The sequence below is a fragment of the Sminthopsis crassicaudata genome, chromosome 6 (genome assembly GCF_048593235.1).
Source record: "Sminthopsis crassicaudata isolate SCR6 chromosome 6, ASM4859323v1, whole genome shotgun sequence".
NCBI classification, from domain to species: Eukaryota; Metazoa; Chordata; class Mammalia; order Dasyuromorphia; family Dasyuridae; genus Sminthopsis; species Sminthopsis crassicaudata.
The window spans coordinates 207,997,672-208,021,836 of NC_133622.1; the positions used below are offsets into that span (position 1 = coordinate 207,997,672).

Below are 24,165 nucleotides of genomic sequence, written 5' to 3' on the forward strand. Positions count from 1 at the left end.
AGTTGGGAAAGAAAAGACAAGAAACTTCCAGGGGCCAAGAAAGTGAGAGATGCAACTCCTATTTTCTGATATTTTCTGATGACTTTTCTTCCCTTGCTTCCACAATTACATCAAGTTTCTTCTTAATGGATGGGCAATGTTGCACATGTCTCTTGAGGTGGGTCCCTGAATTGTTTAGTTTTGTTGTTTTTTCCACCACCACCAAAATCAAAAAACATTAGAAAGGTTTCTCTGGTATTAAATCCAGCAATGGGCAAACTGGTTTCCTTTTAATCTGGAGTCTTTTACCTAATCATAACACTCTTCATTAATGTTTTTTGAGAATGTTTGTAAATGTTGGAAATATCCTTACAATTGCGGTAAAAGAACGAGACTCCAGATTAAAAGGAAACCAGTTTGCCAATTGCTGGACTTAGTACCTGAGAAACATTGCTCTTTCTACTTTTCATTTGAAGAGTTCTGGCTGAAAGAATAAACCTGTGGTTTCTTTGATATGTCTCTGTTCATGCAGTGAGTCCATGCCTGGCCTTCTCAGTGCTCTAATTTCATCAAATTGGCCTGGCCTGAATAAGGGCCTCCCACCTCATTCCCTATAATATACCACACACAGAAGTTGAAGTTTTCAAAAGAAAGTGACTCTTGCCATTCAAAGAAAGGATTTTGCTTTAATGTATCTCCAATCGAGGCTGGATAGTCCTGTCCCTTTTATATCTAGCTAGTATGTGGACCTTACTTTGCTGCCATCTTGCCACCTTGGAAACAGACTCTATCCAGCTTTTATTTGCTCTCATCTCTATCCAACTTTCTCTTACTTTTCAGTTATTGTCCCTTCAGAATCCTTCCCAGGGTCAGTATTTCAGATACCATCAAACTTCCATATTCTCAAAACTTCACTTATATTAATAATTTCCTGTTTCTCTCCTATCTATTCAGGAACTGATCAAATATGCAATTGAACTCACAGGCAATTTAAAAAAAGGAAGAAATAATTTCTTTACATCTCTGAATATACAGGAAAATGTATATTTTCTAAACTATTCAATAGGAGACTCATTCTGAATATAGGTTATACTAGATCCTCTTCTTGACATATCTTGCAATCCTGTGAATTCGAATCTAAAAAGATCTGTCATTTTCCTTTAAGCATAATGCCACAATAAAAACTGGGTATAATATCAGTGATCTGAAAGTTTTCTGATTCCATTTCTCACAATTACAAAGTGCTTTCCTTATAGAGTTGGAAGTGACCTCAGAAATGACTTTTATCCATTGTCAGGAGCCCCAGAGAAGCTCTCAATTTGCCTGAAGTCACAGAGAAGGCTAGTTGCAGATCCCTGAATACATCCAGATTCTTTCTTTTGTGATTTTATTTTCATCATTCTCTTCTGCCTTCTCAGCTCAGTTATCACCTATCATTTCAGATTTTAAATAGTTTAAAAGAAAATATTCAAAAGGTTTTTAGTCTTTATAGATGACATAGCATTGGCCAAATGGAAAGCAGGCCATAGGGTTGAGGTCAAAAGGACCCGAATTCAAAGTCTGCCTTGCCACTTACTATCTGCCTTTGATTGGTAAATTCCCTCCATCTCTTTCAACCTCAGTTTTCTCAACTGTGAAATAAGGGGGTTGGACTAGATAATGTCCAGGTCTTTTTTGCTGCAAGCTGATGATGCTATTCTAGGTTACTTAGATTAATTTGTATATAACGTACCTATGGAAGGTGGTATAGGAAGATCTTCTAAGACAGAGAAAACTGAAAGATTAAATGATTTTGTTCAGTGTCACACAGATGAAAGGTAGACAGTCTGGTTATGCCTCATGGCATCAGGGACATCATCAGATTCAATATGTACCCAAATAAAGAGAACAACAGTAGTTCTTAACCTTTTTGATGTCAGAGAATCTTGGGCAGTGTCTGATGAAACCTATGGATGCTTTATCAGAATAATATTTGGGTTTTTTAATGCATAAAATAAAATAGAGTTACAAATAAAGACAAATGTTTTTCCCCATTCACATTTGTCCTGAAATATCTCCAAAGGCTTCAAGTTAAAAACTCTTTATCTCTAATAGATAGTCATCCAACTTTCACTTAAAAATCTCCTGTGACAATTAGCATGCTTCTTCATGAAACAGAGCATTCTGGGTTTTGGACAATTTTATTTCTACCATAAAGCTGATACAGAAGACAAATTGCCTCTAAAAGGCCATTACTTACAAGTGATCCTGTTTGCAGATAACATTTTGTTTATTTCATTGATCTTTAAAAGACTACAAGGAATTAATTCTTCACTGAGTTCTATATTACTCAAAAGGAATCAGTCTGGTAATTCATCCAGGAAAAACAATGATAATGTTATATTTCTGAAGAGAGATTGTATTGGCTTTAGAACATGGGAGATGTGAATTCAAATTATGTACAACTCATTGTGTGTGAATTCTTGAGTAAGTCACTTCTGTATTTCATTTGGCTTATCTGTAAAGTGAATGGGTTCAAAAGCTTGGACTTAAATGATCTCTGAGATTCCTTCTAGTGCTAAATCTGTCTATCATCATGACAATTCATGACAGATTTAGCACTTTACTTGGATGCTTACTTGCTCTGTGACACTCTATAAGTCACTTAACCCTATTTGCCTCTGTTTTCCTACATCTGTAAAAATGAGATGGATAAGGAAATAAAAACCATTCTGGTATCTTTTGCCAAAAATAAGATAAAATGAGATAATAATTATAAAGTGCTTAGGGAGAGTGCCTGACTGTTAGGCGTTATATATAGTGTTACATAAATTTTAAGTCCTCCTATTGTTGTTGTGCTATTATTATTATTAGACTTTTAGAGAGTTATGAACCTAATCCTCTTTCATTGTTATAGATAACCAAATTTTCCTAAGAGCAATCTTTGCTGGAAATGTGATTCTAGCGTATGATATCTTTATGAAGGAGAAAGTCAAGAAAATTTGTTTTACTGATTTTGTCTGTACCTCCCTGCCTTCCTGCAAATGGGGGTGAGGGGAAACATGGCAAAAAGCTGTTTATCTAATCTAGAGGATTTCTTTCAAGATGAGTGAAATTCTAATAAATATTATGTTAATTTATATGGTAGAATCTACCCCATTCTTGAATTTCCTCTGAGAAGAGAAGAAATGCAATTTATATCTTTAATAGAAACTTATTTAAGACTTGCCTGGTAGAAATTGACTTATAGGGTTTTGAATTTGTTCAAAGTGGAATTGGGGGGTACAGAACTCATTATTTTCTGATAACTAAGAATGAATTACTTGGCTCTCTAATAGAATTCTTTTGTTAATCTTCTTAAGGTCTACTGGTCTAAATAAAAGAATTATAAATCATATCCTCTTCCTTGTTAATACCGAACCCTAGTTGCCCCTTATAAGACCCAGGTATTAGAAGGCAAACCCCTAGTAACTCCTCTGTAGCCCCCCTTTTCCCAGTACTTTTTTTGCATTAAAGCCTATGTATTAATATAGCTGCCCTCGTGCTAGCTTTTGCAGAATTCTTGGTGTTTTAATCTATTGAATCTATAATCACAGAGCTGATGATTATCAGAGGCAGAATTTACAAGTCATCCTAACCACTGTTCTTTCCTCCTCACTTGACTGCCTCTCACCCTTGATTATTAGAGATTAACTGAAATGTTAAGACCTAGAATTTTCTGAGAGATAAAGTATCAGTCAATCATTCAGTGATCTGTTTTCCAGGTGCACTATAGTAGATGCTGAAGATTAAAAAACCAAAAAAAATCGTGTTCTGTGACTGTGTGCAAAGGGCTTCGGTGCCACTCTTGCTGTGAATTCTACCTGCTATGTCACCTGTTTCCCCCTCTTTCTGCTTTGCTCATGACATTCATCCACGTCTATTAGGTTATCATCATTCATGAGATTTAGAACTTCTTGAAGCCATGGCTAAACCTGGTCATTATTTCATCGCATAATTTATATGTGTGTGTATCATAAGGGCTCAGTAAAGATCATATCCCTTATCCTGTAGATTTTACATTTTTCGAATACTCTGGAAGGCAGACATTTTGAATGAAAAACTTAGCTTCTTTAAATTGGTACCTAAATCCAAAAGTGTGTCAGGATAATTAAATCTTCATCTGTTTTTCGTTTGTTTGTTTTAATTCAATTTAATAACAAGATTTAACAATCTGGAGATTATAATCATTATTATTCTTTTACTTCATCTAGATTTCTAGACAAAAAAGGGTCTTTTGCTAGGGTTGAAATATATTTTGATATCTTGATGCTGAAACTTAAGATTTCTATCTAAAGTCAGTTTGTATGTTTGATAATATTGGTCTTTGGAGTTCTGAAAGGAATCAGTCAATAAGTATTTGTAGCAACAGTGATAAAAGTTATAGCACTTTGATAGTGCTGAAAGATTTGTAAAATGCTTTATGTATTTTGTCTCACTGAGTCATCACAACAGCCTTTTTATTATTCCATTTTATAGATGAGGAAATTGAGGAATAGAAAGAATAAGCAACTTGCTAAATTTAGTCTCACAGTGTTTGAGAGCAGATTTGAATTCAGATGTTCCGGAAGCCAGTCCAGGGACTCTATCCACTATTAAGAACTGGGGATTTCAAGACAAAGGTCTTTGACAAGTGCCAGTTCACCTCCGGAATCTAATTATTTGTTCACCTGAAAACAGAGGGAACATTATCACATCAGTGATATGGACAGAAAGGCAGAAGGAGAGCTTTCATCAGGTGCCCCTTATAGATCTGGAGCAGACCAGTTCTAAATATTAGTGTGGAGTCAACATTCAGGGCCAACAGTGGCAGGAGCAGGAGGATGAAGCACCTGCTGCCTCCTTTCTTTGTGGCTCCCTGCCTCCATTCAATTACAAAGTGGCACTTTGGCTGTCCAAGTGGAACATTTCTGAGCTACAATTTCTAGCCACAGACCCTACCATTTGCTGTGCCTCAAACATGACCTTGAAGCCTCGTCCCATTACCACAACAACTTACACCAACCTTCTGGCTCTGCCATGTCCAGCAAGCCCATCGAAAGAAACTGGCTCTCTACTATCCTGTCTGGTCTTTCCTTCCTGCTGCCTTTGTGCCCTTCTTTGTCAGGTGGTTTTGTGATCATTCAGGACATAATGGAAACCAATGATTAGTCCTTTATCTTGCTTATGCTTGCATCGGTTTCTATTATTTAAGAATGAAACCAAAAAACCCCAAATATTTTATTCCCATTGTATGTGTGAAAGAGGCGTACTTATCAGACCTCCTCGGCAGTATTTAGGGAATCCTGTAGACAAGTGTTGTCTACTATTTACATCCTAGAATTCCTAGAATTTTAGGACTGGCGAGGGTCATTAAAGTCAGTTATGTGACAGAAAAAGAAACAGACCCAGAGAGAAATGACATGATTGGCAGGTCCCAGATAAGTAAAGGGTTATTCTCCCGTTTTATTTCCCCATTTTACAGATGCGTAAATGACTGGAACTGTATCTGAACTCAGGCCTTCCTCATTCCAAGTTTATCAATTGCACAACTTAACTGCCTCAATAGGTTTTATCATCTAACTCATCATGATTTTTTTTAATATATTGAAAATTAAAAGGACCCAATGCTTTAGTTTTAAGTGAGATGTTTAATTGATTCTGAAAATTCTAAATAAAAATCTAAAAAATTACCAGTTTGTAATCTTGATTTTTTTTTTTAGATTTTCAGGATTTTCAGATTCAAGAGCATAAGAGGAAGGTATCTAATTTAAACATTATCTGTTCCCACCCCTTTACGTTACATAAGAGGAAAATGAGGTAAAGAGAAAAAAATGGGACTTGTTCAACAAAGGTTGCAAGAAGTAGCTGCAAAATTTGAACTCAGATCTTCAGTATGGAGAACACACATATACACTTTCTACTTTACCATATTACCCTATATACTTTTCCCACAAGCAGTTAATTACATAGTGGGAAAGTGTTCTTTTGTCCTAAAGGCTGGTTTCATTTTGTGACTCATCAAATCAAATCAATTCAGTTCATTTCAACATCCCTTTATAAAACCCCTGTCTGTGCTAGATTCTGTCTAAGTATTAGATTTATAGTTCTAAATGGAATTGCTTCTGCTCTTAAAGGATTTTTGTTGGGGGAAAGCAAACACTCTATTCTATTGGGGGAAAGTAGACTGTTCAAAATATATACAAAGTAAATACCTAATAATTGGGGGGAAGAGGGGCACTTAATGGGATATGTGTGTGGGATATGTCAAGAAAGACTTTATATAGGGGATGCTACTTGTACAGAGCATTGATGGAGGCTAGAACTTCTGAGAGATGGAGAGATTAGAGAGCTATAATAAGAAAGCACTGTGGTTGAAAAGGCGTATTTAAAGTTGGGGGTTCATGAAGTGGGGTGTTTATATGAAAGCAGTTTGGGAAGATCCAGATTGGATAGGGCTCCAATTCTAAATAGACAGACGTTATTCCAAGATGCTACTTATTATCATTTAATAGTAAAATGTAACATTGTTGGCTGTTATTAATAACAAATCTGATAGCAGCTTTTGCTGGTGCAGACAATTCCAAGATGGGTGCAGATCTATAAACCCTCAGTATTCAAGTAGACCATTTTGTGGGTTTCTCTGTTGAAAAAAAAATTCTTCCCCATGAGTAGGCAATCAGTTACCCTTTGGTGATGAGCTAGGCTGATGCTAAAATGGCAGTCCATCATTAAATCTGTGTCTTCCTATTGGGGGAACCAATAGACCTTCCTTCCACCTTCCATGCTTAGCTTTTGAAAGGTAGGGATTGCTTCCATTTCACAGTACTGTCCTTGAATACAGTCATAGCATAGAACTAAATCAGTATTTGATCTGGTTCTGGTATTTCATATGAGTACATTAAAGTAACTTGTAAACCAGAACAAACTCTTACTGGCATTAATTAGAAAGATAGATTAAGAAGATTCTCCCTACTCCAACTCCTTTGCAGAGGTAGAATAGGGAGTGTTCCTTGGATGTGGAACATTGCATATATTGGCAGGTTTTGCTGATTGGAGTTTTTTGTTTCTTTTTTAAGAAATTCTGGGAGGAGGAGATAGATGTAAGGGGAAGTTAGGCAATTGGAAAATAAGTTTGTAATAAAATGTATTTCAAAATAAAAAATGTGTATGTATGTTTTACAGTTCTTCAGAATATTAATGGATTATTTTCACCAAACCCAGCTCTTGTCCCTTAAAATATTGCTGGCTCCTAGACTTGAGAGGAATTATTATGGTCCACATGGGCTTGCTGATTACAATTCTGATTTTAAAGTGATTAATGGAAAGGTAGAGTTAGTTTTCAGATGTGAACTTAAATTGGCTCTCCAGATGTAATTATATCAGAGGCTTTCTTGTGTAATATTGGTAAAGTCATCTTTGGTCCATTTTCTTATGGGGATAAAAGATTTCTGCAATTTATCGAGAGAGCTACTGTGAGATAGGATGATTGTTATTATTCAGTTATGGCTGACTCTTCGTAATCCCATTCGGTTTTTGTTTTTGTTTTTGTTTTTTTTGGCTAAGATACTGAAATGATTTGACATTTCTTTCTTCAACTCATTTTGCAGATATGGAGGTTGAGGTAAACAGGATTAAGTGATTTGCTCAAGGTTACAAAGCTAGTAAGTGTCTGAAGCCAGATTTGAACTCATGAGCCTCCTGACTCCAGGTCTGGCACTCTATCTTCTGTGCCACCTGGCTGTAGAGAGAATGAGCCAACCTTTTAATAATCTAAGAACTGATGTGCTAGTCTGTAGATTATTCTGGCTTCTTGATCCTGCTTCCCATCTAATGCCCCTCTCATTAGCCACTACTGGGTAGACAAGACAATTTCCACATCTGTAATTGTTCATCCTGGGAGAAGTTGTAGTAAAAGATGTTTGAGAGGAAGGAGTAGCTTAATGCTTAAGGGCTGGGGATTACTGTGGATTTTGTTCATTGATGCCATCCATCATGGCCCTTAGCACGGGAAATGGAACTCCTTTATGCTTTAAAAAAAAAATACATGCCGCCTCCTTTACCTCCCTAATAAAAAAACAAGACAAGACAAGCCCATGAATTAGATTCAGGTGGAACAATAGGAAATCCAGAGCTTCTTGGGATTCTCTCATTGCTCATCACCTTTCTTGACAACACAGGAAAAGGCAAACAGTGAAATCCTGCCATAGGGTGGAGACTGATCATACAGACTTTGCCAGCCTTTTAGTCCTCATGATTAGGTCATCCTAGCAGAGCCAGGCCTGCCATCACCAGACTTTTTAAGCAAATTGCAAATAGTTGGCATCAGATATGAGTTCTGTGTTATTACAAGGAACACCAAGAAAGTGAAGAAGGAAAATTTGAGTGAAGCCATTTTCCCCCTAATTACATATAGAAACAATTTTTCAACATTTATTTTTTAAAATTTTGAGTTCCAATGAAGCCATTTTCCAGAAACTTCTCCCCAGCAACTTCCACAGGTACTCAGTGGCTACCAATTATTTCTGCTTAGTTGCAGAATAAATCTCGAACCAGTTCTTTGGTAAGTCTTGACCCAGTACATTAGCATTCCTATGCCTATCTGGAAGCCTTCCTTTTTAAAATCTACCTTTTCTACATCCATAGAGAGGTAGGGTGGGGCATGGAGAACTTTAACTGTGTTTCAGGCTAGAGAACAAGAAATCAACTGAGAAAGGAGCTGACTTGGAAAAATTTAGTACCTCTCTGCTTTGGCCCACGTTATTTATTTCAGTTTTGAGATTTAGCTTGCCATTGGAGACCTGGATAAAGTGTGACAGGTCCTGGATGTTTCTTGGTTGAACAGTATATCTGGAAAGTAACACAACAACTCTGCCCTTGAAGAGGACTTTCAGTGAAACATTTATACAATCATCAGGTGTATTTTTGCCAGATGAGATTAGAATAACCTTTTGGGAACCACCATCTTGTTGCTCACTAGAGCTTATCTTTCCATTGTTACTTATTCTTTGTTTCTAGAGTAAAGAAGAGCTGTCACTTTTTGTTTTGTTTTGTTTTTTTATGTAGCACACGTTGCCAGATCTCCTTAAGAGCTAGGGAATCTGCTTAGAGCAAGGTAATCTGCCAAGAGATTGGGTCCTGACAATAAAACAGAGATGAAGCAGAGTCTATAAAGTGGACCATTTTTTTTTTTCCCCTTTTGGAAATTCAATAATATTTAAGAACATATTATAGTGTTATCAAACACACAGTAATAAGTAATATATACAATTAGATTTGTAATGTTGAGGGAGAGGACGGATTTACCAACAGGGAAATGGTTGGGGTATAAAATAAGGAGCAAGCATTCTCTGAGTCACTGAAGTTCTGAACCCATTGACTTCCCATTGTCTTTTCAGAACAGAACTAAGGAAAGATAATTGTATTTCATGTAGAGTGGAGCAGTGATAGGTTTTCTTTTCTCTTTGAGTAAATTCATACATTTGACTATAATTTTGTGGGATCTGAAAGGTGTGAAAGGAAAAGTGGTCTTGATTTTTGGTGGAGCTTTATACCCTTAATCATTTCTGTGACTCAACAAGCATTTATTCTACTACTATGTGTCAGGCATTGTATTAAGTGCTGGAGATGCCCTCCCCATCCCCCCCAAATAATATGAGGAAAAAATGCTAACCATCTAGGTCACAGTGATCCTCAAACTTTTTGTCCCTCAGACTGTTGGAGGGCCTGACTATAATAAAAGCAAAAGCTCACATTCTGTCTTTGGCCCTCAGCCCATTTGCCATAACCCGGAAGGCCGCATAAACGTCCTCAGTGGGCCGCATCTGGCCCACAGGCCATAGTTTGAGAACCCCTGGTCTAGGAGCTTATATTGTAATGGTGTGGAATTGGGATGGAGAAGGGCAGGAGGGGCAAAGCAGAAATAACTAAGTATCTGTCAGATATTTAGGGAGTAGATGGATGGAAACCTTTGAAGGCTTTAACATACAAGAGGAATGGGCATGAGGGGAGGCTGCTGCCAAAGTTTGAGCTGAGTCTTGGGGTTGGCAGGGATTATATGAGAAATAAATAAAGAGATAGAATATTCTAGGCCTGATTGAGAAATATAGGACAAGTCACTTTGTACTTTTTGGGCCTCTTTTTAATCAGCTCTAATATAAGGGGATTGAACTAGAGGAAAAGTGAGAAAAAAATTTTTTTCCCACTGGAAATCCAAAAATTGCTTCATGAAATTCTCTCCCAGACTACCTGTTTCCAATCTGATGGAAAGTGTCAAGTTTGCTGAGCAGATAGTATGGCGGAATAGGTGGGCAGAGCCAGGGCAGCTTTTGGCATGAGGAAATGTCAGGATGAAATGGTTGTATGATCATGTTTTCTCTTGGGTAAATATTGCTCCCACTCAATGAGCAATGCGCAAAAGCGATTTCTTGCCTCGGTGTATTTGTCCGTATAGTTATAAACAGCAATTAAACCACAAATATAAAGTTCTTGAACAAAGTTGGGGGGAAAGATGCTTCATTGATTACTTCATACCTCCTCCTGTAGAACTAGGAAATTCCTGTTTGGATTGGGCACCTCCCTCAGGCTCCTGAGAGGGTTGGTGTCATATGTGATCACAGATACATTTTGATGGCAGTTTGTGACACTGTTGATTCTGAACAAGCATCTTCTGTTATGGTTTGGTTTAAACTAGGGAACAGGTCTGATGGGGGTTGTGTAGATGCATTCTAATCATGGTGGGGCAGGTGGAAAGAGTAAACAAAACCAGTGATCATGTTAAATCTCAGAAGAAACAATACTGTTTTAAATCCAGTTACAAGTCTAAATTCATCATGTCATCAAAATGGAACCCCACTTAGTGCTTGTTTAGATTCTGGCACTGGACTGACCAGGTTTTATTTTGTCTCATCATTTTATCATAGACCTAGAGCAGGAAGGGACCCCAGATTCCTTCTAGACCAAGTCCTTCAATTTACAGATGAGGAAATTGAGGTCAGGGTAGGTTGATTCCCTTGGTTCTTGGATTCCAGATTTGTTCCCATTGTATCAGGCTGTCTCTCTCTAGGCCAGATGCTGGTCAGGATCCCTTCTAGCTTTGGAATGAGATCATTTTGCACTCATATTGTATGGGTGCTTACAGACCTTTCTCTGATAAAACCAACATTGCTTCTATATATGAAAGCTCACACATACAGAAAACTCTATCAAAGTACTTAATTTTGTACTATGAATAGCAGGTGATTATGGAAATGTATAATTTCCCTCCCATATCGACTCCCTGAACCGCCCCAAAATTTTTTTCCTCCAATGTCATCATCAGTTCTTAATTTCCAAGGATGGGGAAGCTTTTATGTTAGGTGATCTTTGATTGTCCTTAGAACTTGCAGAAGCTTTGGTACTCGCCCTTCATTAATTAATATTTATTGTGCCATCTTCTTTGTTTCAGGTAGGAATGAACTAATAGCAAGATACATCAAACTCAGAACAGGGAAGACGCGGACCAGGAAACAGGTAAAATATTATCACTGGAAATTGTGCATGTCAGCGAATGATGATTCCCAAAAGGCATTTGGCTGCAGTGGCTGTCTGTGCTTAGGCTCCGAGGAGCTCCCGAGTTGAGCCCCCTGTCATAGATCTCAGTATGTTAGTTTTAAATGGCCTTGGATTTTACTGTTCATCATTTCAGTGACCCTTTGGCACACGCAGCTATTGCACCCTGTATGGGGCAAAATGTGCTGCAGAAACTGATATGAGAAGTATTCTTAGAATCTGTTTGAGTTCTTAAATTTCTTCCCAAAATGTGCATTAGCAGTCACTCTGAGAAAAGTAGAGGTGCACATGTACTTGCAATCTAAATAAATTTCAAGGTGATGTACATGTAAAAAATCCTCCAGCAATTCTACATCAATCATCATTTCAATACCTGCCTGCTGTGGGCATCGACATAAACAGACTTGAATGATCATTTAGGTAACCAGGGAACTGGAACATACGCAGTTTTTTGTCCCTAGTAACAGTGATTGAAATGAAGTTATCCCTTAAATGACCCAGTCCAAGGGTTTGTTGAGCTTTTTTTTTTTTTTTTTTTCCTTTTTCTTTGCAGGTTTGTTTAACCCTTTTCTTCCCCTTTTCATTCCTCTAGAGAATAGTCCCTAAGCCTCTGGCCAGACTTAGATTTTATTTTTACTTTTTGACACCTAGATAAGCTCTGTCATGTTTATCACATTACTTCATATCTAGCTCTTGGAGCAAACTGATAAATGAACAGTCCTCGAGGAGGAAACAGCTCTTTGCATTGTGCTGGTTAACCTGGCGGCAGCCTTTAAAAAAGAAAAAGGAAAAAATCCATTGGGATTGTGGCCCCTTTAAACTTGAGCAACAGACTCCAGTTCTCTGTTTTACTGATGAGTTGCTTTCATTAGTGTTTATGATGGTGAAGAGGCTTTTACCCAAGCATGCTCCATGTGTGAAAAGTGATGCTGAGTCAGCACAAAAGGTGGCCTCCTGCCAGCTCACATAGGCAGGCCATTGTCTGGATGGGTGATGTTTTCCCCTGGCAGTGTCTCCCCCTTCCCAATTAAGGGAATCCTAAGAACAAGAATGGAGGAGACCAGGGGAAAGGGCACGAGGGAGTCGAGCTGGGGAGAACAGGATGCTCCTCGCTCTTCCTTATGTATAGAAAAGGAACAAAGAACAGATTCAAAACATACTTGAAATGGAAGGCGAAACTGGGATGTTTTAAAGGCATTTATGGAGCCTGTTTTTAAATAGGCCGATGATATCTGAAGTGAGGCTGTTACTCAGTGGGTCTGAGATTCGGAGCTTTCAATGGGTGGTATGTTTATGGCATGTAACCCCATTTCCTCCATTATAATGGAAACATGGAATTGGGGGACCACCGGCAGTCTTCTGAAAATTGTTTTTGTCCTATGTATCAATAAACTCCAGGTTATTCTCCTTCTCCCTTCACTGGGGCTTCTTAAAAAACGACAGAGGGCTACACAGTAAGCCCCAAATATATTTGTAAAGCAGTCATTTTGTCCCAGAAACCTGGCATCTTTTCCACGCTCAGGTGGTCTGGGGATTTTTTTTTTTAAGGTACCAGTGGGCCCGATAACTCTCCAACAATCGTTTTGTTAGGCAAATTCATGCGGTCTTTATCATCACCCATTTTTAACTGGATGGTCTGGCCTGGATTCACACATTTAGCTTTGTAATAATATGCAAATCCACTTGGCACAGAATCAATACCTAAAGAGTAGAAGGATTAAAGATATTTATAAGAGCCCCAAATGCCTGGCTAGCTGAGTATTGCCATTCCTCCTCGAGATCTCATTTACATGTCCGTATTATTTTAACATTTGCTACAGAATTCAAAGCTTTTCATTCATAGGCTCAAACTCCTCCCCCACCCCACCTCATCCCAATCTCCAGGCAGAATGAATCTCTCCTGAGCTACAAGATGTTTTGCTCCCCAGATGTCGGGGAGAGCCACATGCCTTTATTTAGCCTTATTATGGTCATCATCATCATTAACATCATCATCATCATCATCATCATCATCATCATCATCATCATCATCAGTATTATTGATTTGCTTTAATCCTCCTCTTTTAAAACAAAACCAAGCTGTTTTCTCAGCAAGTCCTTGAATCTCTTGCTTGGGGGGGGACAAACTCTGAGGAGATGCAACTTTTATCCCGAACCAAGTCACTGCAGTGATGAGCCAGTGATGTTTAGCGCCTAAGAGGATTGCTGGGAGCTTGGTGTCTGCCTGGGAATGTGTCTCCCTAACAACAAAGCTTTGTCCAGACGCAAATAACCTCCCCCACCTGCCCCCCTCTCCCCCCCAACTCCCTTTCCCCCCACTCCCTACCCCATCCCCCCCAGGACCAGCGACCTTATCTTTGATTTCCTTTTTTTGTTTGTTTGTTTTTTTGTTTTGTTTTTTTTCCCCCCTCCATAAACCTGAACAATGTAGGTGTCTAGTCATATACAGGTCTTAGCAAGAAAGAAAGTTCGGGAAATTCAAGCCGCCATTAAGGTACGTTTGGCTGGCCCAATTGCAGGGGGCTTTTCGTCTCCATGGTTACAGGCTTTTCCTTTGTTTCCTCCCTTCCCCTACCCTGCAGGTGTCTAGTCACATTCAGGTTCTTGCCAGAAGGAAATCTCGTGATTTTCATTCCAAGCTGAAGGTATGCGCTGCTGCTGCTGCTGCTGCTGCTTCTTCTTGCTTTGGGGCCTTGTGGTTGCTATGCCTTTCCCTTCCTGTTTGCCATGGTGACTGCTGAATGCCTGGGGCTGCCAGTCGGGTAACCTAGTTTTCCCGCATGTGAGAGCTGTTTACATTTCTTTGTGTGTGTCCTCCCTTCTTCCCTTCTCTCTCCTCTCCTCCTGGCCTCCACACTCCACTGGGCTGTCTGGGCCTTTCCTCCTCCTCTGCCTCCTCCTCCTCCTCCTCCTCTTCCCCCTCCTCCTGGGGCGGTGGGGCTGCTGGGATTTGGTCTTCTCTAACCATTGGCACATGCAACAGTAAAGCTCAGTCTTGATAACTCCCCAGCACACAAACATGATTTTTTTTTTAACCCTTTCACATGTGCCAGCCAGCTCAGGCCTGGCCGGGGTCCTTAAATACCCCCAATCGACAAAGAGATTGGGCGCACAGAGATGCTTTCCATTTGGGGGTAGGGGGTGGCGGGGAGGAGGTGGGAAGGGGCATTGCAAATTTGACTCTTTTCAGTGTTCCTCCATGAGTTTCATGGGTGCTTTGAAAAGGGCTTTTCAAGAGTCCTTGGGGAAATGGCTATTAATGAGCTGCACTAAGCCCAACTGAGCAAAGCTAAATTTCTTAGGCTGAATTTTCCCTCCATTCCACTTAAAAACTATTGTAAGTGGAATGTGCAGCTCTTAAGGCAAGTGTTTTCCTCTCCCCTCCTCTGAGTAAAAATGTTTTTTTTTTTTTTTTTTTTATATTACATTTGATTTTTCATTTTGTTGGCACTTTGACCCAGGATTTTAATTTATTTCTTTTTTGAATTAATTTTTTTTCAGTTAACAAAAATCTGTTTTTTCCTTCATTCCACTCACCCCTCCCCCCAAAACCCCCAACAACAACTGAAAACAAAATTCTTATAACAGTAACCTTACCTTAAAATATGTCTCATTCTGCATCCTGAGACTAACACCTAAATTATGTGTACTTCTAAAGCTATCACCGAAATATACAATATCCCATGTTCAAAGTTCTCTTAAAAGGTACTCCTTAAAATTGAGCTTTTGGAAAATTAAAAAAAATAATAAAATCTTTAAAAAGATGGATTGGAGAATGCAGCTTTTCCTCCTCAAATTACCCACCTGCTGTTCTGTTTTGGATATTCAAAGAGATTTTGTTTTAGTATATAGGGAGAAGTTCACTTTCAAATCCAAATAGCTCAGTTGGCCAATATTTCAACCTATTTGCCTGAGACTCTTTGTGGAGTTTTGACTGGCCCAGAAATTAAATAAATCATGTTTTTGTTCTAGCTAAAAAGCAAAAGCAAAAAAAAAAAAAAAAAAAAAAAAAAAAAAAAAAAAAGTAATTTCACAGTACTAAGTGGTGAAACCCTGTCAGTGCTTACCAGAATCCTGGAACTTCATTATGTAAATAACAGGCTGGCTTTGTCATAGGCCTACTTGGTCTGAGCATTTGGTTTTCCATATGCAATGGGCAGCATGCTGGCAAGCATGTATGGCTGATGGTGGCTGGCTTTTTAGCTGCGCTGGCTGAACAGTTGTGTTGTTGAAGAACTAAGACAACTTTGTAGATATTGCTTTTTAACAAGGGGATGCTCTCCTACCTCCAGATGTGGCCATCCTAAGTGGCGACTGGCCTCCCAGTTCCTGAGCCACCTAGTTAAAGATGTTCACATGATTCAGAGATGCTTCATTCCTGTTCCCCACGTGAAATGTTTTGAATGCCTCTCCTGCACTTTCTCTCTATTTGATGCTCACTCTCTGTAGAGCAAAGCTATAGTCTAAGCAGACTTCTCCCCTTTTGGGAGCTATATTTCTGCCTTGTTCTTCTTTTAAAGCAACCTTTCTAGATAGGGAAGGGGAAGGGGAGGTGGGAAATACGGGTTAAAGATCGACTACCGTTGGGATTTTGTTCTATAAATGTCCTTTGTAAGTTCTTTGAAAAATAAATAAAATTATCCCTTCACTTTCACTAGCGTTGCCCCCATACTCCTTGCTCCTCTCCAGGTAGCAAATTCACAGGTTTCTAAAACTTTGGTTTGAAGAGGGAGGAGGGATGGGATGAGAAGAATTGAGACTTGATTTGGGAAGTCTTAAGCAGAGGTTAGCTAACCTTGGGGATCAGATGGATTTGTTTTTAATCAGCCGGTGTTAACTGAGCTTTTGTACTTGATGAGAGACTCAAGAAAACATAGACCCTGCTAAGTGGTGAACTTGTTTTCAAAGTTCCTGTAGTCTGGAGAGGGCATATGAGACACTTATGAGTGGTAGAAGTGACATAAGAGTTCAGAGAAAGCTTAAGGTCAGTTTTAAGTAGGGTATTCTTACTGGGCTTCTGGGAAGAGGACCTGTTTCAGGTGGTCCTGGAGAGGTGGTTAGGATTTTGACAGGTGAGGAGAGAACTTTCTAAGGAGCAATTTTTGTCGGCTGAGAACTCTCCTATGGAATAATCTTGAGTGAGTGCCTCATTGCAATAGGTTGTAGATTTTAATGTCTTAATTTTATGAGCCAAAAGACATTATAAACCTAAAACCATGTTGATAACTACTATTATTATTACTACATACCACCACCACTACTTCTACTACCACGCTATTACCATTGCCATCATCATCACCAACAGTACATCTAGATAGTACCTTTAAGGCAGTGGTTCTCAAATTTTTGGGTCCTAGGGCCCCTTTATACTTCTAAAATTATTGGAGACTCCAGAGAGTTTTTGTTTATATATGTTATATCTATTATTAGAAATCAAAATGGATAAAATGTTAATATATATATTAATTAAATATTAGTTTATTATGTAATATGCATAAATTTATTAATTAAAATAACTAAATAAGCCCATTACATATTATGATAAATAATATATTTTTTATTAAAAATAACTTTTCTAAAAAATTTGTTGAGAAGTGACATTATTTTATCTCCTTTTGCAAGTTTCTTTAATGTCTGTCTTAATAGAAGACAGTTGTATTCTCATATGTGCTTCTGCATTCAATCTGTTGCAATTTTTCTACCTGAAGTAATGAAGAAAATTTGGCCTTATACGGATACCTAATTGGAAAAGGGAAGAAGTATTTTAATAATCAAATGTCATAATAATATTATTATGAAAACAGTTTTTTCAAAGGACCCTTGGAAAAGGTTTTGGGACTTCCAGGGCTTTTTAGAAAGCTATTACTTTTAGTTGTACTTCTCAGCTGTCTCATGTGATTGTCTAACTAGAGTTACCTTTATCTGACATCAGAGCATGGTAGTACTTGGGAAGTGGCTGAACTAAGGGTAGTTATAAATGTAGATAACTTTGTTTCGTAATTCTGATAAGTGATAATAATTGAATTCCTATTGGATATTGCCAGAGACAGCACCCATTGGTAGTTGTTAATACAATATACAATATTGCATATAGTACAATAAGTATATATAATATACTTATATACAATAAATATAACTGCACAGGATCAAAACATAGCTGCCATATATTCCATTATTTGACATTTCCTAACCTATTATAGTTAGAGTTGCCCTTGAATTCATTCTTCCAGTGGGAGAAATAAGCTTCATGATCTAGTCACACTTTTCTACTCAATTTCTTTAGTGTTTAATGACAAGAATTTGTACCTCATTACATTGCTCTTCTTTGTCACTGGCCTTCATGAATAACCTAGGGCATAGGATCAAGCCTATTACTTTGGTTCCCTCAGTCCTATAGTCCACTTACCTAAATCAGTAGATGACTCGATGAGCCCCACAAAAAGAACTCCTAAATGGAAGTCATTTCTAAGTAATAAAGAAATGAAGTTAAAAGAAAAGCTTAGTAACAGCTGCTGAGATAAAGGAATCCAGACTCCCCAACAGACCAAATGCTCCTTTCTTAGCAGAGACATTGGGTGATGAGAAAGGAAATCATAGAAGGAATTCAGAAACCATATCCAGTTCATGAGACCTTGAAGTTTCTTATGAAAAAATTTCCTTTTTAACATAAATCATAGAGATTCTTTGTTTATGGACAACTAAAAGGACCATAGTATCCACTCATTCCCTTTCATTTCCCTTTCTTTCTCCTGCTTTGAGAGTGGTTTGTCCATCTTTGGAAGTCCATACCAATCTCATTTTGTTCTGCCTGCACTGACATGCCTTCCATCTCCAAAAATTCAGAAGGGTGAAGTCTCTATTCTCTATGGGGCAGGGAAGTAGAAAGTTATCTTGTGGTCTGCAGATTCAACCAAACCATTAACTGGATTTTCCAAAGCCACTAGCATGGAGAAGTCGTTTGTGTGATTTAGAAAGCAGCAGTTTTAAAACCAGAGAATGGTGATTAGCAGGGAAAGGTCCATCTGGAGAAATCACAAGATCACAGATCAAGAGCTGGAAGAGATATCAGCACATTTAGTCCAATTCCATCTTATGTAGGAGCAAGCCCACCTTTGACACAAGTATTATCAGAGGTGGGGTTTTCTTTTTTGAACTGATCTCAGAGCAATGCTCTTTCTCTTGAAAGTGTAGAGGTTCTGTAGGATTCTATCCTAAGCCCTGACTTGCTTAACATTTTTCATATTTGCAAAAAACCTGAAGATATAAGGGGAGAGAGAGAGGAAAGGAGGGAGAGAACAAAAAAGGAGGCTAGAGTACGAGCTTTAATGAGTGAAAAAAATAGTGTTCTTCAAAGAACCCTGTAATAGGGTGGCTGGAACAATGAGTTAATCTAATGAGATGAAATTTAGTAGGGATAAATAAATAAAGTCCTAAATTTGAATTAAAAAAAATCAGATTCACAAGTACAGAATAGAAAAAGTGTGATTCATGTGGTGACTGCCCAGGGGTTTTTAGTGGACTCCAAGCTCAGTATGAGTCAAAAGTGATTGATGTGTCAGCCAGAAGAGTTAATCATTTTCAACTGCATTCTTAGAAGTTTAACATCAGCAGGATGAAGGAGCCTTACTCGGCTCTGCCTTGCTCAGACTACATCTGGAGCGGTCTAGCATTCAGTTTTGTGTTCCATGTTTTAGGAAAGTAATTGACATTTGAAGTAGGCCCAGAGAAGGGTGACCAGGATGATAAAAGTTCTTGAAGTAAAGCCACATAAGGACTGTTTCCAGAACTTAGGGATGTTTACATAGAGGAGCGAAGATTTAGCAGGGATGTGTGATCCAGGTCTTCAAATATTTGGAGGGTGGTCATGTAGAAGAGGGATTAGGTTTGTTTTTCTTCACTCCAAAGGGTAAAAATGGGTGGATGGGTAGAAATTAGAGGGTCATTGAAACTCAGTATTAAGAAAAACTTCCTAATAATGTAGAGGGGAAAAAAACTAAGTGAGCTGCTTTAGAGAAATAGTGAGTTCCCTATCATTGAAGGTATTCAAAGAGGCTGGATGATTACTTGTGGGAAAAGAGGATTCCTGTTCAGACTCTATGCATAAATTCTCTTACAAATCTGAGATCCTGTGAAATAACTTGTAGTCCTGTCTGCCTTGTTGTCAGTGGTGAAGAACACTATTAGTCAAGTTAAGGAGAACACAGGAATTGTCATAGAACTTTAAGATCAAAGGTACATCAGCCACCATCCATCTCATAGTCAAGAGATTCCTTGTGACTGATTCTCAGTTAAGGGATCGAATCACAGTCATCCTGAATGTTCACTTATAAAGACTAATACTTAATTGGAGTACTTTATTATTACTTTGTTTGAGCTATCCAACTGCTATTTAAATTTAAAGTTTATGCTCCACTTTAAGCATATTATCTCATTTGACCTTCATAACAGTCCTATGAGGTAGACACTAAAGACATTCTATTTTCATCCCTTGTTTTAGTGACAGGTTAAATATCTCTGATGACACAGCAAGTAAATGCCAGAGACTGAATTCAAACCCAAGGGATATGGCAGGATTTTACAATGGAAAAGCACATTGAGTTTACTACATTCTATTCCTGGGGTCTGCCGATTGCTCTCTGTATTATCTTGAGCAAGTTTATTAAAATCTCTTTACTGTAATGTGAGTGAGTTAGTAACAAAGAGATGTCCTTGGGCCTTCTTAGCTTTAAATTTGTGACCCCTATCACATTATGATTATAACCACAAGATTACAAAATAACCTCATTCATCCCTTAAAAATTGTGATCTTCTTCCATTCCCCCTCATTGCCTTTCTTATACACATTAAAATTTTTACGGTTTTGAGAAGGGGATGAGTAGACCAAAAGCTAAGAATATTATTTTTTTTTTATCTCAGTCCCAATCTGTAGACACCCAAACAATTGTAAGGACTACAGGATTGTTTTTGTTTGGAGTGGGCATGGGAGGGTAGAATGAGGAAGCAAAGAGGAAAAGCATTTATTAAGTGCCTACTGTGTTCAAGATACTATGCCAATGGGCTTTACAAATATAATCTCATTTGGGTAATTTATTTGGGTATTTTTTACACACATTAAAAAGTTGAAAGGTTGTTAAGCAACAGAAGAATTTAGAGAATATTCAGAAAAGTGTCTCTCCCTCATAGTGTATGCCCATGCATGAACTATGCAGTTTAAATTAATGTTTACTTCCTTGCCTTCCTATTCCAAGTGCCGCTCCAAAGACCTTGGGGAAAGGCATCTTTCAGATAAAGAAAGCCCTATGTGCCAGCTTTTAATATTGCTGACAGAAATACAGCCTGAGTGGAAACCATTCCACTGCCTGAGAAGTCACCACCTGTTTTTTATTTTGAGAATTGTTCCCACTTTTCTTGTCTCCTTATTCTCAGCTTAGTAGGTCAATGTCTTCTTGACAGATGCAAGAAAACTATTATGTAGAAAACTCAAAAAGTAACTTTTAGACACTAACTAAATTTCATCTTCTTTACGTTGATAAGTCAACTGAATTTCAATTTCAACAAGTGTGTGTTAAGCACCTGTTGTGTGTTACTAAGCACTATTACTAGGCCCTTGGAACACCAGCCCCTGCCCTCAAGGAGTCTACATTCTTTCAAATATAATCATAATATATACATAAATCGCTCAATAAACAATATAATCAGAATAAAAACTAAGTGTTTGGTAACCACTGGGAAGGAATAAAAAAAGGCCTTATGTCTTTTGACTCCCTTTTATACTTGGGACCTGGAAGATAAGTAGATAAACATGGGAGCTGGAAACAAGAAGACAAGTTCAAATGTGGCTGCAGATACTTATCAACTGTGTATTTCTGGATAAGTTATTTAATATGTTTGCCTCAATTTCCTCAACTGTAAAGTGAGGTTCATAATAGCACCTACTTCACAGGACTGAGTTTATTAAATGAAATAGCATTTGCAAAATACTTAGAACCGTGCCTGGCACATTTTGTTGTCATTGTTCAGTCATTTCATTCATGTGTGACTCTTTGTCCCTTTTGGGGTTTTTCTGGCAAAGATACTGGAGTGGTTTGCCATTTCCCTCTCCAATTCATTTTATAAATAAGGAAACTGAGGCAGACAAAGTGACCTGACTTGCCCAGGGTCACCCAGATAATAAGTATATGAGGAATCTAAATTCAGATATTCCTGATTAATAGGCATTTAATAAATATTCTTCCCTTCTTATTCTGTCCATAAATTTACAGGTATTTTTTTTATTACAGCTTTTTATTTTCAAAACATATACATGGATAAGTTTTCAACATAGACCCTTATAAAACTTTGTATTCCAAATTTTCCCCTCCTTCCCCCCACTCCCTTCCCTAGATGACAAGTAATCCAATATATGTTAAACATGTTAAAATATATGTTAAATCCAATACACACACACACACACACACACACACTTATACAATAATCTTGCTGTACAAGAAAAATCAGGTCAAAAAAAAAATAGAGAACAAAATGCAATCAAATGACAACAAAAAGAGTGAGAGTGCTATGTTATGATCCACACTCAGTTCCCATAGTCCTGTCACTGGGTGTAGATGGCTCTCTTCCAGGTATTTTTTTAAAGGACATTTTCCTCCTCAGATTCTTTGTTACACTATTAATCATTAAGAATAGCCTGTGCTTCTAGTACTAGGAAGAAAGGTGGGTTGCTGGTAGCTAGTGCTGGATCATTATAAGAACCTTCTCCTTCAGGGAGTTTTTTCTTGTTTTCTGTGGCTGTGTGAATACCCCTTGAGAACCACCAACTTCAGATACCTTTTTATCCTTGAAGCTGCTCCCTGCTCATTCTTTGATAATTCTATTATTGTTCTTTAGAAAGTATAAAGGCTTGGATAAAATTATAGGTGAGGATGTTTCAGGTGGGGAAAGCTTTTTTTCAGTGCTAACCACAGCCTTGGTTCATTTTAGAAGTCAGAAGTATATATGTTGGAGGTTGGACAAAGTCCAGCATTGAAGAAAAGACTGGACTTGTCGGCGTTACATCATCTGGAAAGGAGAATGCTTGGCTTCGGGCCTGAGCCTCTCTGACCATGTCCACTTGTTGGTGACTAATTTATGATGTTCTCGTTCTCACCCCAGGCCAGCTTCTTCATTTAGTCTCACACGCTGGCCTTTGTGAATTGATTTCTGAACAGGCCTTTCATTGCATTTCAGCCCAGCAAAGAGCTTATGGTTTGGATTATTTATTTCATTCTCTTTGGGAGTCCGGCAAGTTTCAACTTGAGCACTACTGAAAACCGGACCACTTAAGCCCACTCACCCCAAAAGGCCCATCAACGGATGAGTGGGTCCTTCCTGTAGCTGAATTAGCTATTTCCTTCAATATGTGAGTCCTTTAAAGCTGTAGACATGCAAGATAATCACTAAACCTTTATTAGATACTTGTGGTGTGTTTGGCATTCTGCTGAAAGCTGGGGATGGCTATACAAGTAAAAACAGACAGTCTCTGTCCTCGAAGAACTTACAATCCAGTGGGGGAAGACAAGACACAAAAAAGAAGCTAAAGTGCAAGACAGAAGGAAATCCAAAACAAGATCCAAGGTTATTCATTCCTTTGCTTTGAACTTGGGGAAAAAAAGATGTCCGGTGGGTCTGCAGTTTTCAGGAGTCAGGAAGATAATTTCTCTACTATTGTAGAGTTTTTATGTTTCACTTACCTCCTTGTCACTGGTTAAGCATAGGATTGTTCTAAAATGTAACAGCATTATATTTGGATTTAAAGAATGTCAGCATGGGAAGAAAGGAAATGTGGCAGCATTGGACCAACATTGCAGTGAAATCAGCATTTGAACCAAAAGGTCTTCCTCTATCTGAGTAAGGTTAAATTTAAAAAATTAACCAACTTCTAATTTTCTCATTCCCAAGAAGAAAACTGAGTTGCTGGTGATGCTTCTTTATTGGTGGTATTGGTATAAGCATTCCTTAAGTCCTCTCAATTCAAATGTTTGTGAAATATATATATGGGTTCCAAGTGTTTGAGGACCTGAATTGGACATTTCACTTGTCAAGTCCAATACTATTGATTCAGTTCTACAAGCATTTGTTAGACGCCTACTAGGTATGAGGCACTAACAGGAGTTGTACGGATATAAAGAAAAAAAAAAAATGAAAGGAAGGCAATATTGACAAGCTGGATTCCATTTAGAGGGAGGCAGATAGGATGGGAAAAGGATTGGGAATCAAAGATTTAATGAGGACTGGTTGAAAGAATGGAATTGTTTAATTTGAAGAAGAGAAGTCCTAAGGGGACAGATCATTCTTTGTAAGCATTTCAAGAGTTGTGAAGTTAACAGTCATTTAATAAGTATGTGCCTGGCACTGTGCTAAGTCTCCAAGGATCTTACATTTTATAAAGGGAGATAAAGTGTGAATTAATTGGTCTCTCGCTGTCTCTGTATCTGTGTCTCTCTTCTTCCCTCTCTCTTTTTTTCCCCATCCTCTCTCTTTGACTCTCTCCATGTAATATATGTATAATCACTATTGTATTACATTGGCTTTTGTGGTTTGTTTATGGTTACTGAATTTTCTTGGTGACTTTGGTGATATGTAAGTCTCCTCTCAAATGAGTAC

General features: G+C 38.1%; 1 protein-coding gene across 11 annotated transcripts in view; it reads left to right on the forward strand.

Moving 5' to 3' along the window:
• Positions 1-24,165, forward strand: part of TEAD1 (TEA domain transcription factor 1) — a 295,771-nt gene that overhangs the window by 200,612 nt on the left and 70,994 nt on the right. For 6 of the 11 annotated variants that reach the window (XM_074273020.1, XM_074273019.1, XM_074273024.1 and 3 more), the window contains 3 exons: positions 11,423-11,487; positions 13,958-14,020; positions 14,109-14,171. In XM_074273020.1, coding sequence (XP_074129121.1) covers positions 11,423-11,487; positions 13,958-14,020; positions 14,109-14,171 — 191 coding nt within the window. The remainder of the gene's footprint in view (positions 1-11,422; positions 11,488-13,957; positions 14,021-14,108; positions 14,172-24,165) is intronic. The other 5 variants (XM_074273025.1, XM_074273027.1, XM_074273026.1 and 2 more) reach the window with 3 other exon arrangements.